An 18,770-nucleotide genomic window follows, 5' to 3' on the forward strand; every position below is an offset into this window, starting at 1 on the left:
AAAAAAAATCTTCAGAAAACTAAAATGTGTTCATTTTGAATTGGTATAGTAAACTGGTTAGACGAATGGTTTACATGAAAAATAGTTTAGGATGTGTTCATGCGTTTTTTTTACTTAGTGAAATGCATTTTTATATAATGTTTTTTTAAATATTATTGTTGTTGTGGTATTGATTAAGAGCAGTTTAAATATGTTTTTTTCATTTCATTTTCTGAAACTTTTTAAGAATAAAATTATGACATAATTTCAAACTTCTACTTCAAATACACAGTAATTGACCGAACAATGATAGAGGATGGATTTAAAATGAGTAATAATTGAGCATATGATTGAATAACAATCCTAATTTTTGTTGTCTTTTAAAATGTTTACGAAAGACTAGTTAACTTTATTTTATAACAATTTCTTTTTTCTTTTATAAAAAGGTCCTCTCTTTACAAACTAAAAAATAAAGTATTAGTTTGTGGTTGTATATGAGAAACTAAAATTTTGATAATGATAAAGAAATGTTGTTGGCTCATATTTTAGATTAAACCTTCTGCTTTTTTTAGACAGAAAAAAAGCATTTTATTTTCAGTATATGTTAATTGAAACTTTTTTTTATTTTACCTAACAGTGTCAAAATGAGTCTGCCTAGTCCCCAAATTGGCATGACAAAGGTGGGTTAACCTGCCATGGGCCTGCTAGCCTTTTTGCTTTTTTTTTAAGTATACTAAAAATTAAAATAAAAGTAATTAAAATAAATAAATTTTCTATATTATATATTTTAAAGATATAAATATGCAATATTATTATAATTTAAACAGTTAACACTTACAAATTAAATTTCAATTATTACTTATAATAAAATAATTTAATATGTAAAATAATAATTATTTTAATTTATCTAATTAAAATTATTAATTAATCAATCCAAAGCTTAGAAAATATTTATATAATTAAATATTTATTTATAAGTCGTCTTAGTAAGTTATAATTTTTTACCTAGTTTCTTTGCGGACTCACTCTATTTTTTGTGAGTCAAAAACAGATGATTCTTGAGGTAGCTCATATGGTAGTTATGTTGACTATTGTGGAGATCTAAAAATATTTAAAAATATTTTTTTCTAGATTCAAAAATATTGGACAAATATTATCTTGTGATATTTAAGAATATAGTTAAATAAGGTAACTATTTAACAATGTCAAATAAAATATTTTAACATATTATTTTCAAATTATCTTTTATCATAAACATTTATCAATTATCAAAGCTCTTTTTGTAGAAAAAAATAGAAAAAATCGCAAAGTCCAATTTTTGTTGTTTGTCCCTCTTCTTGACTTAGTCAAATTTCTTCAGTTTTTTTTTATGCTATGCTTGGATTGAATTCTTGTGATCTTTATTATTTTTTATTTTTGGATTTATTTTTATGGTGTCATGAAACTTTAACTAATTTATTTCAACACCTCAATGAGTTCAACTTAATTGTATCAAAATATCCAAAGAACATTTATGCAACTAAAAATCTATTTTTAACATGTTTTTCTATCTCATGCTAAATAAACTCAATTATAACAGATCCTAATTAACACATTCCAGCAAAGTACAAAAACTAATTAAAAATACAATATTAAAGGTTAAATGAAGGTATAAATATGCACTCATCACTGACTCTTTTTTTTGTGCATGATAATTGTATATTTCAGGATCATGAATCTCATTATATTAGATATGAACATGTTGGGTTTTAGTAAGGGGTAGCTATCTATCAACTTGTGTGAGTTTTGGTTTTCTTGACTATGTTTTCCATGTTTTCTATTTTCCAAGTTACCTCGGTAAAACCTTCGTTTCCACTTCATTTACTTATAGATTAAGCTGAAACTTTGATATATGATTCCTAAGACATATTACTTCACCTTGACTATTCGAATTATTAATTTGAGGTTTTTACTTAAAGGAATTAATCCTGCATTTTGAGAAAATTGATAACTACTTTATTTCTACTTTTGAGTCTTCTTGATAAAATCTCTTTTCTCACCTAGTTAACCGTTAGATCAACTTGAAATTTTGATATTTAGTTCTTAAGATATATTGATTCATTCCAATCGCATGGATTATAAATTGGGTGAATGAGATTAGAGAAATTAATTTCACATTTTGGAGGGAGTTGATAATTACTTTATTTATTTCAAAGTTGTCTTGGAAAAACCTCAATTTCCACATAATTAACCGTCAGATCAAGCTGAAACTTTGATATATAGACCCTAAGACATATTAATTCACTTTGATCACTTGGATTATTAATTGGATGCCTGAGCTTAGAGAAATTAGTTGTGCATTTTGAAGGACCTGATCACCACCTTAGTTCTATCTTTGAACCATCTCGATAAAATGAAGATTTACACTTCATTAACTGTCGGATCGAACTAAAATTTTTACCGTAGGTTTTAGATATATTTTTACTTATTTTGATTGGTTAGATCTTTAATTAGAGACCTATAGTTAGAACAAGTTTATACTTAATATTCCAGTAGTTTAGGTGGTTCATAATATTGACCTTTGTCGTTTGTTTAAGGCATAACTTTTTTCACAATTATCAAAATGATTTGATTGTCTTAACATTGCATTAACCATTCAATTATATTTAATTTCAATAAAAGAACATGCATTTTTTAGTTTTAAGAAAAAATAAGACTGAAAGCAAGGTTGATTTTCAATTATATTTTTACTTAAGCAAAAATCCTCAACTTAAGTGAAAAACATTGAAAAATCAACCTCAGATAGAAAAACCAAAATTGTTTTCAAATTATAATATAACTTTAATCATTCAAACTCAATTTATGTTCTCATTCATATCAAACTCGTAGTCTAAGATGTGGAAAGTCATAAAAACTAACTTCATTCATCTAAACATATGCAAAACTCAATTTAAGAAACTTTATATCTTAACATGAATAATCTAGCCATTATATCAATTTCTCAAACTAGTATCCAAATCAAAACTTTATGAAATATTAATATATCAACAAAAATTCAAATAACACTCAATTTCAAATATTCAAACTATTTTCATATAAAATATAATAACTTGTGTAGAACCCAAAATCTTGTGACCAAGTACTCTGACATTTAGATTATTATAAGGTTTCATGAAAAACGTAAATAACTTCCCTTATTAAATATTGTTTGTTTAAATTAGAACTTCTGACTTCTCTTATAACACACGAAAACCAAACTTGAATACAAAAAACTCAATTTTCAATGTGCTTTGTCCTCACTCACACACTTTCTGCGAAAACTTCCTAGAAGGTCACCCATCCCTAAATTAATCCAGGCTAAGCACGCTTAACCATGGAGTTCTTATGGATTAGGCTACCGAAAAGCAAATGCATTTGGTGATATGAGTAGCTAAATCAATCCCTTTAAGTTATCCTTCAACTATATAGTCCCATACCTATACAGTCTCTAGATCCCTCTCATTCCAGTGTATGTTTGATTCATCCATGTGTCCCTTCCACTAGAAGCCTGCTAGGAGCCGCTCCTTGTCAGTGCCCCTGGCATTTCGTGCCTCTTGCACCGACGATCACTCCCCGCCCTCGTCAGTGCCCGGGTGTCACATGCTGTAACATCCCAATATATATAGTGTAAACTATATTAAAGAGAAGCAACATGCATGATAAAATAGTACAGTTATCCATCTAAAGCATAAAGTGATACCTTTATAGTCATCCAAAACAACTATAAATTTAAAACTTTATACACAGACTAAAGTCTACTCAAAACTATACACAAGGTTCTACTGAACTAGGCAACTACTCAGCAACATCACCTCCCTCCAAAGCTTGCTCCAGGGAAACTTCTTCTTCCGCTGCTCACATCCAAAGGATGGTCATCGCAAAAGAAAAACAACAGAAACATACAAAACACAAGCATACAGCAGGGTGAGCTAGTTTAAAACAAAATTAATCATACATCTAATCAATAAAATTCATACAAACATATTATTCATTCACATCACTTAAATTTTTCACACATAACATCACACTGACTTTGACTGTCCGGACTTAGAATGATTGCCGAGTTATGGCGGGTCGTGCACTCGTGGTGGCTTCTAATGCTTTGCAAAGTCGTTGCCAATGGGTTTCACCCTACCACACTCACGAGGTTAGTCCGTTATCACTCACCTTGGGCCATACTGGAAGCACCCAAGACTAGGACCTCTTGCTACTCCTCACGACATGAATCAATCCTCTATACTTGAGAATGAAAGACCATTGGAGTTTTAGGATAACCCCCAAGACTAAGCTCCTGCATCCATTCTAAACTTACTTGAATCTCAACTAGAGATTTTACTTTGAATCATAACAAGGGCACCACCATGTCTCCTCTCCTTGAGAATCATGGAATTACGTCCAAACCATACTTGAACTTTACACTTTTGAATACAACATACCACAATCCACAGATATTACATGATACAACTTCAACTTACTTCATACAACACTCATTGATTCATATCAAACAACATAAGAGTACACAAGACTTGAACTAAAACGTACCTCTCGCATAGCGCACACCTTCGCATAGCGAGGCTATAAGCTTCTCGCACAGCGACCTAAATCGCCTTGCGAAAACCTTAGACAGAGACCAACTACTCTGGATCTTTCGCATAGCGACTAAACTTGTTATGCGAATAAAAATGTGAACTACAACAGACCCCAACCCCTCGCATAGCGTCCCAATTTGCTACGCAAGAACCTCATCCAGAGACTTGACCCCCCAAACACTCGTAGAGTGAGACCCACTCGCTAATCGAATAAAATGAATAATAGTTCAAGACTCTAGCCAGTCGCATAGCGATTAGATTCACTATGCGGATGTACAAACAGAGAGCAACCCTCTCCCTTCACTCGCACAATGCACCCATTCGCTATGCAAGTGCATTGGCAGAGAGCACCTCGCCAAGGTGACTCGCTGTGCGAATCCATTCGCACAGCGAGTCTGCATAATCTGCAGAACGAATTCTGCAGACTTATGCAACTCAACCACTCCTTACCAATTTTACTCAACTTGGCCAACTTCTAACACTCCTAATTTGATGTATAAACTTAATTGGACTAGACTAAGTGATTCTACACCTTCCTAACCCCAATCTAAAGTATTTATGCACCAAACTCTCCTCTAAAATCTCCAATTCCTCAACTTATAGACTCAAAACCAATTCTACCACTTTGAACCTGTTCTTGACCATTTTGATGATTCCAACTAGTCACATGTGACCTATCTACACTACCCCAACAGTCACTAACAGCCCTTGACCACTACTACTCAAATTCACTACCTCACTTCCTCTAAAATACACTAAACCAGCTCAAATTCACTTTACACTTTACTTCATCACCATCACAACAAATTACATACAATAATCACTTCCAATTTGCACAACCCCAACACTTAGATTCATCCAAACCAGTTCATCAATCACATTCTACAATTTCCACTATCTTAACATTTCAAGAACATACACTCACAAGCTGAAATTCTAACTACACAGCACTTTAATCACAAAATTCATCACATACAGCACAAATTGATAATTAAAACACAACCTAGCTTCCCTTACCTCAGAGATAAACAACCCCAAACACAGAACTCTCCAACCGTACCTTGCACGACAAGGAAACTCAACAGAAACCTACAACTCACCGATTGGTGATAGAGAACAACACTTAGAACCTAATTTGAGCTAGAATTTGAAAAAGGATCAGTTAACCACATGCAATACAGAGTCATTGCATGCTCACAATCTAGAGAAGAACGAACAGAAATGGAAACCACTTACCAACTGAAGAACACGAAATTGATCGGTCGAAAATGAAGCTCTCAACGCCAGGATCGCCTAGGCACCTCCTGATCATTGAACAGAAAACTCAGCGGAGAGAAATTGTAGAGAGAATTCAGAGAACTCTGAGGAATAGAGTTCTAGAGAGATGGAATGTTCTTAGAATAATGAGAAGTGTTTATAAAAATTCTATTTATATTATAAGATTATTTTAAAGTAAATAATCTATCTCATTATTTTAATACACCAATCTGCTTTGTAATACTATTTTTCAGGTCTTTACACCTAGTCACATGCATGCAAAACATCCTAAACCAACCCGCGACAATGTACAAAGAGAAACTTCCTCTAAAATTTTGATTAGACATATTTGCTCTATTCTTTATTATAATCATTAAGATAAGGTAAATAGAAATTGTTTTAGATAAATGTGTTTTTTTAAATGATGTTTAGAAGTCCCACGTCGACTAGAGATTAAACCATTTTATTTAGACTTAAATTCCACTTTTTACCATAAACCAACCCAAAAACATGTACAAAGAAAACCTTCCTCTAAAACAAATTTTGGTCAGACACGTTGCTTTATTATCTATTAGAATCAGCAAGACGATTCATGAAAGAATAAAAAAAGTCTAGAAAGAAAATATATAAGATAAATAGAAAGAGGTTTTATAGATGATGGTGATTTTTCTCAGTAATTAATTTTTTCTATTTATAAACCTTGCACTTAAATAATAAAATATTTATATTTCTATACCACTTTTACTTTTAAATAATTGACTATGTCCTTATAAGTTTTAATTTTATAAGTTAATACAAATATATTATTATTTTTTCTACAAATTTATCAAGAAATTTATAATTAATAAAAATAACATAAGAATGACTAATTTATATTAAATTAAACTCTAAATATAAACTTTGTCTAAATTCTTACCATTTTTTTGAAATATACCACTGTTTTGTGGTAGTTACCACACTTCATATCTTTCTTTTTACTACATGTTTCGGTGGATACTTTTGGGGACCGAGAGACTAACCTGCTGACGTGTCTGGGCCGCTCGCTCGCTTCCAAACTCCTGCTATTGGCCGATCGGTGTTGGCACAAACCGATCGGTCTCCTTCTTGACGAGGGAGGATGTACCTGCAAAAGGTACTCCGACGCCCAAGTTAGGCATGTGATTTGAAGAGCCTCGGCTCTTGGTTGAATATTTAGTGAATGATTATCACTATTGAGTATTTGAGAGTAACGTAGAGTAAATAATGCGTAAGTGGAACGTACCTGGCTTTTGGCCCTGGCTTTGTATTTATAATTTATCTCATGGATCCTGAGCTGATATAAGCCCAATAAAATATAAACAGAATAAGATATAAACAGATTACCTGAATATCCGGTTGGTTGTTTGTAACCACTCGGTTAATATTTTATACTATACATTATGCTCCCCAAGTCCGAGTTAAGCGGTTGGCTTTAGCCGTGGTTAACTATAGGACTGATGAGTTTGAGGGAGGCTGTGTTGGCGGAATTGAAAGCGTTTTACCGCTCGACTTTCAACATTAACCGAGCGGGATTTACCGCTCGTCCTTCAATAGGAACCGAGAGGAATTTACCTCTCGGTCTTCTACGTTAACCGAGAGGGCTTTACCTCTCGACCCTCGACATTAACCGAGCGGGATTTACCGCTCGTCCTTCAACATGAACCGAGAGGGATTTACCTCTCGGCCTTCGACTTTAACCGAGCGGGATTTACCGCTCGTCCTTCAACATGAACTGAGAGGAATTTACCTCTCGGTCTTCAACATTATCCGAGAGGGATTGACCGCTCGTCTTTCAACATTAACCGAGCGGGATTTACAGCTCGTCGATCGACGCTCGACGATCGACACTAACCGAGCTGGATTTACAGCTCGTCTTTCAACAGGAACCGAGAGGAGTTTACCTCTCGGTCTTCGACATTAACCGAGAGGGCTTTACCTCTCGACCTTCTACTTTAACCGAGAGGGATTTACCTCTCGACCTTCGACTTTAATCGAGAGGGTTTTACCTCTCGACCTTCGACTTTAACCGAGAGGGGTTTACCTCTCGACCTTCGACATTAACCGAGAGGGATTTACCTCTCGACCTTCCACTTTAACCGAGAGGGGTTTACCTCTCGACCTTCGACTTTAACCGAGAGGGGTTTACCTCTCGACCTTCGACATTAACCGAGAGGGATTTACCTCTCGACCTTCCACATTTACCGAGAGGGGTTTACCTCTCGACCTTCGACATTAACCGAGAGGGATTTACCTCTCGACCTTCCACATTAACCGAGAGGGATTTACCTCTCGACCTTCAACATTAACTGAGAGGGATTTACCTCTCGACCTTCCACATTTACCGAGAGGGGTTTACCTCTCGACCTTCGACATTAACCGAGAGGGATTTACCTCTCGACCTTCCACATTAACCGAAAGGGATTTACCTCTCGACCTTCAACATTAACCGAGAGGGGTTTACCTCCCGACCTTCCACATTTACCGAGAGGGGTTTACCTCTCGACCTTCGACATTAACCGAGAGGGATTTACCTCTCGACCTTCCACATTAACCGAGAGGGATTTACCTCTCGACCTTCAACATTAACCGAGAGGGATTTACCTCTCGACCTTCGACTTTAACCGAGAGGGATTTACCTCTCGACCTTCGACTTTAACCGAGAGGGGTTTACCTCTCGACCTTCAACATGAACCGAGAGGGATTTACCTCTCGGCTTTTGACATTAACCGAGCGGAATTTACCGCTCGTCCTTCAACATGAACCGAGAGGGATTTACCTCTCGGCCTTCGACATTAACCGAGCGAAATTTACCGCTCGTCCTTCAACAGGAACCGAAAGGAATTTATCTCTCGGTCTTCAACTTTAACCTAGGACTTACCGTTCGTCTTTGAGAGGGCTTTACCTCTCTCCCGAGAGGGATTTACCGCTCGGTCTTCGACCTAGGAGTGCTTCCTAGGGAACGGGCTTTACCGTTCGGCTTTGAGAGGGTTTTACCTCTGTTTTGAGCTAGGATTGTTTCCTAGTGAACGGGATTTACCGTTCGTCTTTGAGAGGACTTTACCTCTCTTCCGAGGGGGATTTACCGCTCGGTCTTCGACCTAGGAGTGCTTCCTAGGGAACGGGCTTTACCGTTCAGCTTTGAGAGGGTTTTACCTCTCTCCCGAGAGGGATTTACCGCTCGGTCTTCGACCTAGGAGTGCTTCCTAGGGAACGGGCTTTACCGTTCGGCTTTGAGAGGGTTTTACCTCTGTTTTGAGCTAGGATTGTTTCCTAGTGAACGGGATTTACCGTTCGTCTTTGAGAGGACTTTACCTCTCTTCCGAGGGGGATTTACCGCTCGGTCTTCGACCTAGGAGTGCTTCCTAGGGAACGGGCTTTACCGTTCGGCTTTGAGAGGGTTTTACCTCTCTCCCGAGAGGGATTTACCGCTCGGTCTTCGACCTAGGAGTGCTTTCTAGGGAACGGGCTTTACCGTTCGGCTTTGAGAGGGTTTTACCTCTGTTTTGAGCTAGGATTGTTTCCTAGTGAACGGGATTTACCGTTCGTCTTTGAGAGGACTTTACCTCTCTTCCGAGGGGGATTTACCGCTCGGTCTTCGACCTAGGAGTGCTTCCTAGGGAACGGGCTTTACCGTTCGGCTTTGAGAGGGTTTTACCTCTCTCCCGAGAGGGATTTACCGCTCGGTCTTCGACCTAGGAGTGCTTTCTAGGGAACGGGCTTTACCGTTCGGCTTTGAGAGGGTTTTACCTCTGTTTTGAGCTAGGATTGTTTCCTAGTGAACGGGATTTACCGTTCGTCTTTGAGAGGACTTTACCTCTCTTCCGAGGGGGATTTACCGCTCGGTCTTCGACCTAGGAGTGCTTCCTAGGGAACGGGCTTTACCGTTCGGCTTTGAGAGGGTTTTACCTCTGTTTTGAGCTAGGATTGTTTCCTAGTGAACGGGATTTACCGTTCGTCTTTGAGAGGACTTTACCTCTCTCCCGAGGGGGATTTACCGCTCGGTCTTCGACCTAGGAGTGCTTTCTAGGGAATGGGCTTTACCGTTCGGCTTTGAGAGGGCTTTACCTCTCTCCCGAGAGGGATTTACCGCTCGGTCTTGGACTTGATCGTTAATTATGAACTTTGCTGACAAAATTGGCAATCAGTGTTTGCAATAGGAGACTTCCCCTTCGTTAATTGAATTCCATGATACTTTAAGCATGAAGTTCGTTTATGACTAGATCTTAGTCTGCACTTGCATAGTTGATGGCGTGGATTTCGATATATATTTGTTCAAGATGTTCATTGCTGAAATTCTCATGATGATATATATTATGGTATATAACCGTATAATAAATGATTCGGTTACCAGATATTATGAATTGCACCGAATAAATAACATAGATAATAAACAAGGTATCAAAACCGTTTCGAGATTTTATAATATTGTTGTTGATAGTTATCTCTAACACAATAATTTATTTGACTATTTGAATCATGCCAGAAAATGTTTCGGTTATAATAATTAGATAACTATATTTATAGTTATGTACTATATTATATATCATATATCATATAATATATTCTGGATTATATTATATATTTAACATAAAAATAGTTGTTATAATATCTATTATCAATTAGATATTTTATGAAATATTCATATTTCAAAAAATACTTATCTTGTTGACGACGTCTCACGTGTAGTTTTTACTTTGTCGAAAGTTTCTCGTGTTGATCCGAAATAGTGATGTCGAGACCGAACGCTCGTCTTGGTTTCTTGTGGTTTCTAATAATCTTTCTGGTGCTTTGTTGTTCCTCCATGCTCCTCGTGGTCATCATTGGGTTTGACACTCGGCCCCACGGTGGGCGCCAAAATGTTTCGGTGGATACTTTTGGGGACCGAGAGACTAACCTGCTGACGTGTCTGGGCCGCTCGCTCGCTTCCAAACTCCTGCTATTGGCCGATCGGTGTTGGCACAAACCGATCGGTCTCCTTCTTGACGAGGGAGGATGTACCTGCAAAAGGTACTCCGACGCCCAAGTTAGGCATGTGATTTGAAGAGCCTCGGCTCTTGGTTGAATATTTAGTGAATGATTATCACTATTGAGTATTTGAGAGTAACGTAGAGTAAATAATGCGTAAGTGGAACGTACCTGGCTTTTGGCCCTGGCTTTGTATTTATAATTTATCTCATGGATCCTGAGCTGATATAAGCCCAATAAAATATAAACAGAATAAGATATAAACAGATTACCTGAATATCCGGTTGGTTGTTTGTAACCACTCGGTTAATATTTTATACTATACACTACATATACCTATTAATAAAATATTATTTTAATATCATTTTAAAATTGTTAAAATTATTTTTCTTTAATTTATCTATTTTTTGTATTAGAATCTATGATGCATACATACGCTAAATGTATCAAATACTACATATATTTTAATATGTTATAACATTTATTTTGAAAATAATAGAATGATATGTGATATATGGATATTAAAAAATATAAATAATTCTTAAAAACATAATAAATATATAATTGTTATTGTTTGAACAGAATCTTCGAAAATCATGAAATATATTTTGGAATGGATTTTTCAGATTAAACTCTCTAAAATGCATATAGTATCTTATGAAATATGTTTATAAGAAATACGAAATGTGTTCCAAAAATAACTTTCTACAATACATGAAATACATTTGGAAAAAAGCTTTTCAGAACGGTTTTTTTTTCTTCTTCTTTTCCTACAACTTCTCTCACTCTTCTACAACAGTGGTGATAAAAATGGAGATAGCAACAAGAACAATGATAGTGTGGTGCAATAGTAAAGGGTATTTATATCTTTTTCTCTTATTATAAAAATACAGTTAGTAATTGTGGAGGTACAGAAAACAATATTAATACAAGTTACAAAATGCAAAAACTCTATATATAGAGGCCGAATGGCAAAAAAAAAGTGTGTGGCATTTCGGAAGTTTTATGAAATACCATGGTCAAAATTCAAAACGCATAGTTCAAAATGGTTAATTTCGGTTTCTACTTTTCCGTTTTTTCTAAATTGTTTTCTTAAAAAACATTGAATCAGATGCCAAAGATTTGATCAGCACCTGCTAACTATACACTGGGCCGCAGACGATCACTACAACGGTAGTAAGTTAAAAGATTTCGATCACACGTGGGGTGACGTTACACGTGTTGATTTGAAATAGTTTTGCATTTTTATTTTTCATTTGAAGTTGGAGGAATTTTCAATTTAAACGCTTTACCTCCCTAATGAAACCCTAGCGGTTAAAAAACAGAAGAAAAAAATAAACAGAAAAATAAAAATCAAAATTATTGGGAATTTCAATTTCGGGGATTCTATTAGGGTTTCGAATCCACAAGTCATTCTCAAACCCTAATCTGCCAATTCGCACTGGTGATCTTCTATGTCTGTGGGGAGAATCGATTGTTTTGTGGCATTCGGGATCAGGTTAGTAAATTTTCTGATAATTGTATTTTTTCGGTGTTAAAACTTTCCATGATTTTTCATAGTGTTTTTTTGATACAATAACGCAATGCATGGGGAGTTTGGTATATTGAATTTAGGTTTGTGTTGGTTGTGAGATTTTTGGTGATACCTTTGTGGTTTTGACGTTTCAGATCCAAGGAAAAGGGCCAGATATGTATGATGACATGTGACAATTAGGGGAATTTTGTTGTGGGCGTTTGTTATGTTGATTTGCCATGGAAAGCAGAACAGAGAACTCCAATGGCACTACAGTTCCCAAACAATCAAAATCTCTGGATCTTAAAAGTCTATATAAATCAAAATTGTCTCTAAACACTTCAAAGAAGAACATAAAGAGGATTAACAGTAGTAGTGGGAATGGTGATGAGAAGAGGAATAGAAAGAAGGCTAAAAGAGAAGTCTCTTTAAGTAGCTTAGAAAATGGTGATGGTAGCAGTGAGTTGAAGTTAGGGGTCAGTCAGAGATTGAATAGTAGTGTGTCAAATAAAGTTTCATTTGGAGTTTGTGGTGATGATTTTCACATTCCCAAGAGGAAGAGGAGTTTTATGCGGAAGAAAAAATCAGAGCCTGGGCAAGCATCAACTTTGGTGGAGCATCTCGATTGTAGAAGTGGCTATGTCCATCCTGTGCCAAAGTTAGGTAGTGATGATGATTTGGGCAGTGGGGTTGAATCTTACAAGACTAAGCATAAGAAAGAATTTGATGAATTTAATAAGGAAAATAGGAATAGTGATTCAAATTCAGTTCAAAATTTTAAGGAGAATGGGATTTGTGCATCTCATTCTGTTGTAAATATTGATGGTGGAGATTCTGCTTTGAAAAAGTCACGAAGGAAGAATAGGAAACGAAAGACTTCAGCTTTAGATACAACTAAGGTTTCGAAGGAGGTTGAACCTTTGGTTTCGAGTTGTAAAATATCTGATGATTTGCAAGAAGATGAAGAGGAAAATCTTGAGGAGAATGCAGCTAGGATGCTATCTTCAAGGTTTGATCCAAGCTGTACTGGATTTTCGACCAAAGGTTCAAATGGTTTGTCATTTTTTCAATCTTCTAGTCAAAGTATTGTTAACCGTGATTTGAAGTTTCAATCAGGTTCAGAATCTGCGTCAGCTGATACTGATGGCAGAGTTTTGAGGCCTAGGAAACAATATAAAAACAAAGGTAATTCCAGGAAGAGGCGCCATTTTTATGAAATTCTTTTAGGTGATGTAGATGTATACTGGGTACTGAACCGGAGAATTAAAATTTTTTGGCCTTTAGACCAGAGATGGTATTATGGCCTTGTGGATGATTACGATGAAGGAAGCAAGCTTTACCATATCAAATATGATGATCGGGATGTAGAATGGGTTAATCTACATACTGAGAGATTCAAACTCTTGTTACTTCGTAGTGAAGTTCCAGGAAATGCAAAAGGTGAAAGAGCTTTTACAAAACGTAGAAGTTCTGATCAACAGAAGGGTAGCAAATCCAGAAAAGAAAGGCAAAGAACAGAAGACAATACTGAGAATGCTCACCATGGTGGGAGCAGTATGGACTCAGAACCTATTATTTCATGGTTGGCTCGATCTTCTCATCGGTATATATCTTCTTTTCAAGGCATTAAGAAACAGAAAACTTCTGTCACACTTCCAAGTACAATGTCATCATTCTTATATGACGAACCTGTCACATCAAAGGGACAATTATGTAAGCATTCTCTGAAGGGTGTTGAAAATAATTTATCCAATGATTATGGATCACAGGATAAATTAAGTGATGATTTTAAGATGAAGTCTTCATTGCAAAGTGCCACTCGCAGGAAAGATGTAAAACAGCCTATTGTCTATTTCAGAAGGCGGATTCGAAAGCCTGCTCTAATACCCTCTCATATCTATGAAGAAAAGCATGCTATTAGAAGTGCATCTGGTTCTGTTTCACTTGACCATATGTTTGGGGTTGAGAATATGATGAATTCAAGGGATGACATGGATGAAGTTGAGGGCCCATTGTGCTTCACTTACAAGGCCGGAGTATCAAAAGTATTTTGGGACATGGAATCATTATTGTTCAGATTTGGCTTAAATTTTCCAAATTGTTTCATGTTGAATAATCATTTTGAATCTGAAAATTTGTGGTTGCTTTATCCCCTTTTTTTGCTCCAGTATGGTACAGTTATGACCAATTGGCCTAGAGTTTGTTTGGAGATGCTTTTTGTCGATAATGTGGTTGGGTTGAGATTTCTATTATTTGAAGGCTGCTTGAACATGGCTGTAGCCTTTGTCTTTTTTGTCCTTAGGTTATTTCATCAACCTGCCTGCCGAGGGAAGTATGTTGACTTGCAATTTCCATGTACATCTATTGGATTCAAGTTTTCTGGTCTTCATGTGATTAAGAAGCCGCTTGTTTTTGAGTTCTATAATTTCTCTGGAGTGAATAATTCTAAGTGGACGAACTTAGATTCAAAGCTTAAGAGGCATTGCCTTCTGAGTAAGAAGCTCCATCTTTCTGAATGCACATATGATAACATCCAGGCACTTCAAAATGGATCAAGTGGGTTGTCCATAACTTCTGTCAGTGGGTCCTCCGCAGTCAAGGTACTTGCTCCCCTTTTTCCTTTATTACTTGATGGGTAACTTCATCTTTAACCCTCATTTTAAGATTTATTTGTCATGTTTAGTGCGTGTTACTGTAATTCAGCATTGTATATCAAATCTTCCAAAAGTCACTGCAAGTTAGCTTATCTTGGGTTTTGTTGTGAATCAAATCATGCAACTTCTGCATGAACAGGTCATGCGGAGGGGCAGGCCAGGGATTAACATCATGGGTATTTCCAAAGTGTCTACTCAAGCTGATATTCATCAGTATTCTGATGTTGGTGAGAGGAAACTTCCTCCATTTACTCTTTCTTTTGCTGCAGCACCTACATTTTTTGTTTGTTTCCATCTCAAGTTGCTGATGGAGCAGTCTGCAACTCATATTAGCTTTTCTGATCACGCACCGGAGTTTGATCAGGAGGACCCTAGTTTGGGAACCAATGGATGTACCAGCACCAATGGTTGCTCAAACCGGAATTCTGAAATTATCCCGAGGAAAGATATTGAGATTTTGTCCAATGGTGCTGCAGGTGATGGAGGGTCTTGTAATGACTCAGATCATCCCTCTACCTTTAGTTATCAAATTCTCTCTCAAAAGTACCAGAACATTGGTCCTACCAGTTTTGGTACTTCCATTTCCCATTTTTCTGAGAGGCTCGGCACAACTCACTTACCCAAATGGCAATCACACCATATGGAGCAAGGGTTAGGCTCTTTACCTTTGAGTTCTTTAGTTTGTCAAGATAAGGATGATGATGGTTCTCATTCTTTTATTGGTGATCTCAGTATCCAAATTCCTGCAGTTGATCAATTTGAGAAACCTGGTGGTGATGATGATGGTGATTTACGTGATGCTGAACACTCTCCTGATATCTCTTGGAATGGAGGCGTCATGCCAAGCTCTAATTTAACTGCTCGTAGAAATTCTTGGTATCGGAACCCGAATAGTTCCTCATCATTGGGATTTCAGTCTCATGTGTGGTCTGATGGAAAGGCTGATTCACTTTACAATGATTTTAACAGTGGACCTAAGAAACCACGCACACAAGTATCATACTCAGTGCCTTCTTCTGGTTATGAATTCAGTTCAAGGCCGAGAAACCATCATCAGAAAGGGCTTCCTCACAAACGAATTAGAAAGGCCAGTGAGAAGAAGTCATCAGATGTTGCCAGGGTCCCTGAAAAGAATTTTGAATGCGTATCTTGTGGTGCAAATGTCTTGATTACTCTTGGTGATAAGGGTTGGAGAGAATCTGGGGCCCATATTGTACTAGAGCTGTTTGACCACAATGAGTGGAGACTTTCTGTGAAACTTTTAGGAATTACTCGGTATTCATACAAAGCACATCAGTTTCTGCAGCCTGGATCAACAAATCGATACACACATGCAATGATGTGGAAAGGAGGGAAGGATTGGATCTTGGAATTTCCTGAAAGGAGTCAGTGGGCTCTTTTCAAGGAGATGCATGAGGAATGCTACAACCGTAACATCCGGGCCGCTTCAGTTAAAAATATACCTATTCCTGGTGTTCGCTTGATAGAAGAAAATGATGATAATGGATGTGAGGCAACTTTTGTTCGGAGCTTTATGTACTTCCAACAGGTTGAAACAGATGTTGAGATGGCTCTGGATCCATCCCGTGTTTTGTATGACATGGATAGCGAAGATGAGCAATGGATTGCAAATGCTCTAAATTCTGTAAAAGATAACAGTGACTTGAGTTGGATTTCAGAGGAGATGTTTGAGAAGACATTGGACATGTTTGAAAAGGCAGCATATACTAAGAAGCGTGACCAGTTTACTTCTAATGAGATAGAGGAACTCACGGTTGATGTTGGGCCTTTGTCTATTGTCAAAATCATATATGACCATTGGCAGGAGAGAAGGAAGAAGAGTGGAATGGCTTTAATACGGCAATTTCAGGTAATGTTCAAATCACGTTTCTTGTTTTTATTGTAATTATTTTGATTTTGGGAATATGTCTCTTCCTCCATATATTTGATGAATTTATATGAAAGACATGCTGGTTTTGCTGATATAAGAGTTGGAGAGGAGTAAGATATATTGTAATGGATTGATCTATTTTTTCTTACACTTAAAATATTATGGCTATCTTTTTCTTGAGGCCTTTCTATTAGGGAAAGTTTCCGAGCCTCTGAATAGTGATGCATGTTATTTGTTGTTCCACTTACTATTTTCTACACTTAAATTTCATTTTATGGCTTCCAGGTGAAAACCCTGCTACTACCTATTTGGATTTCTTACCTACTATTTGATATTTATTTAATTTGCAAATATTGGGTAATTTTTTTATTCTGACAAGTACTAACTAAACAGAATAAATTTAAACATGACTTATGCCGTATTAAAGCTGCCACATAATAAAACATGTTAGGAGAGAGTGATTTCTTACAACATTTTTTGGATACAACTTCAGAGAATTTATTTGAATTGCTACGGTAGAATAAGGGAAGTGGGACATTTTTATGTTTGACTTGTTAAAAGCATATGATTTTGTCCGTTTTACCTTGGCATTTCTCAACATCGTCTGTTTTCCTCTATACCTAATATGTATGCTTTGTTACTAACATGCCTGAAATTTCATCTCTGAATTATGTACTTTTCAGCCCCCTCTATGGGAAAGGTATCTGAAACAAGTGAGAGAGTGGGAGGTAGCCATGACAAAGAACAATACCCATTCCAATGCATGTGTGGACAGGGTTACAACTTTGGAGAAACCGGCCATGTTTGCTTTCTGTATGAAGCCTAGGGGTTTGGAATCAGTGAACAAGGGATTGAAGAATCGATCCCAAAAGAAGATTTCAGTATCTGGGCACGCAAACAGTAATCTAGATCAGGATGGCTTCCGTGAGTATTTGATTTACAAGCTTGGTTCTACATTTTTTAAACAAAATATTAACATTCAGCTTAACATGTAATTGTTTTGATCTCAGGAAGAAGACATAATGCCTTACCCTTTGGCGATGAAAAGTTCCTATACCAAGGCCATTATTACGATTCTTTTGATGAATCACCATTGCCTCTGACCTCACCAAGGATGTTGGTACCACGTGATGCTGGCAGCTTGAAATACCATCCTACCAGTAAAGGATCGGGTTACAGAAATCATGTCCCAAAATTTCACCAGTCTAGATATGATGTGCCTCATAACAGGCATCACCTGCTTGCTGGCCCCAAGAGGCAAGGGATTGAACAGTTGGATACTTCTGTCCTTGAGGAGTTAAGGCTACGAGATGCCGTGGCTGAGGCTCGTATTAAACGGCACATGGCTAAGTTGAAGAGAGATAGGGCTACAAGATTGCTATATAAAGCAGATGTAGCAATTCACAAGGCCATTACATCTCTAATGATTGCAGAAGCAATGAATGCTTCTTTGGACTCACTTGGTGAAATTAAAGCTTCGGAGTACTAATCTGGCAAATCACATGGCCTTTGGTTTTACTTGGTCAAGAGTTGTGGCCTTCTTTCCATTATTCGGGTGTTCAATAGAGAACTCAAATTCACGAGAATCGGGTTCAGAGTAACTGTAGCACTGATCTGCATGAATAGGTCTATGAAGTTTTGACTGCCTACCTATATTTGTACAGATTCCCTCCCCCTTCTCAGTTTCAAACATTCAATATAAAAATAGAAATCGGCCAATAATACAACACCACTTTGAATTGCAAGTAGTACTGTTTCTTTCATAGGTTTTAGATAATAGTGGAGTGGTGTATGTCTCGCAGTTGATCTTTCCATTCAATTTTTACCACTAGCACTGCTACATGCTGTGCTTATAAATACTGGAAAACACACATTTACCACTGCTA

The 18,770-nt window shown here is 36.8% G+C and overlaps 1 protein-coding gene across 2 annotated transcripts; it reads left to right on the plus strand.

Annotated features, from left to right (window-relative positions):
• The first annotated feature begins 12,104 nt into the window (after positions 1–12,104).
• On the plus strand, positions 12,105–18,770 carry LOC124832118 (uncharacterized). 2 transcript variants are annotated; one of them, XM_047306241.2, is made up of 6 exons: positions 12,105–12,324; positions 12,495–14,939; positions 15,133–15,644; positions 15,726–16,863; positions 17,568–17,808; positions 17,895–18,770. In XM_047306241.2, exons 2-6 carry the CDS (start codon positions 12,579–12,581, stop codon positions 18,371–18,373), a joined length of 4,731 nt encoding a protein of 1,576 aa, XP_047162197.2. In that variant the 5' UTR covers positions 12,105–12,324; positions 12,495–12,578; the 3' UTR covers positions 18,374–18,770. The 2 variants fall into 2 exon arrangements, with proteins under 2 accessions (XP_047162197.2, XP_047162196.2); XM_047306240.2 differs by having other exon boundaries at positions 15,133–16,863.

This window comes from Vigna umbellata, chromosome 1 (genome assembly GCF_029865625.1).
Source record: "Vigna umbellata cultivar VRB3 chromosome 1, Vumbellata_1.0, whole genome shotgun sequence".
Taxonomy (NCBI): domain Eukaryota; kingdom Viridiplantae; phylum Streptophyta; class Magnoliopsida; order Fabales; family Fabaceae; genus Vigna; species Vigna umbellata.

Excerpts from the sequence above, each read along its gene's own strand:
- LOC124832118 (XM_047306240.2), top strand. The coding sequence starts at position 12,579 with ATGGAAAGCAGAACAGAGAACTCCAATGGCACTACAGTTCCCAAACAA. Across the intron at positions 16,864-17,567 it reads CTTTAATACGGCAATTTCAG|CCCCCTCTATGGGAAAGGTA; the intron begins GTAATGTTCAAA and ends TGTACTTTTCAG. Across the intron at positions 17,809-17,894 it reads TCTAGATCAGGATGGCTTCC|GAAGAAGACATAATGCCTTA; the intron begins GTGAGTATTTGA and ends TTTTGATCTCAG.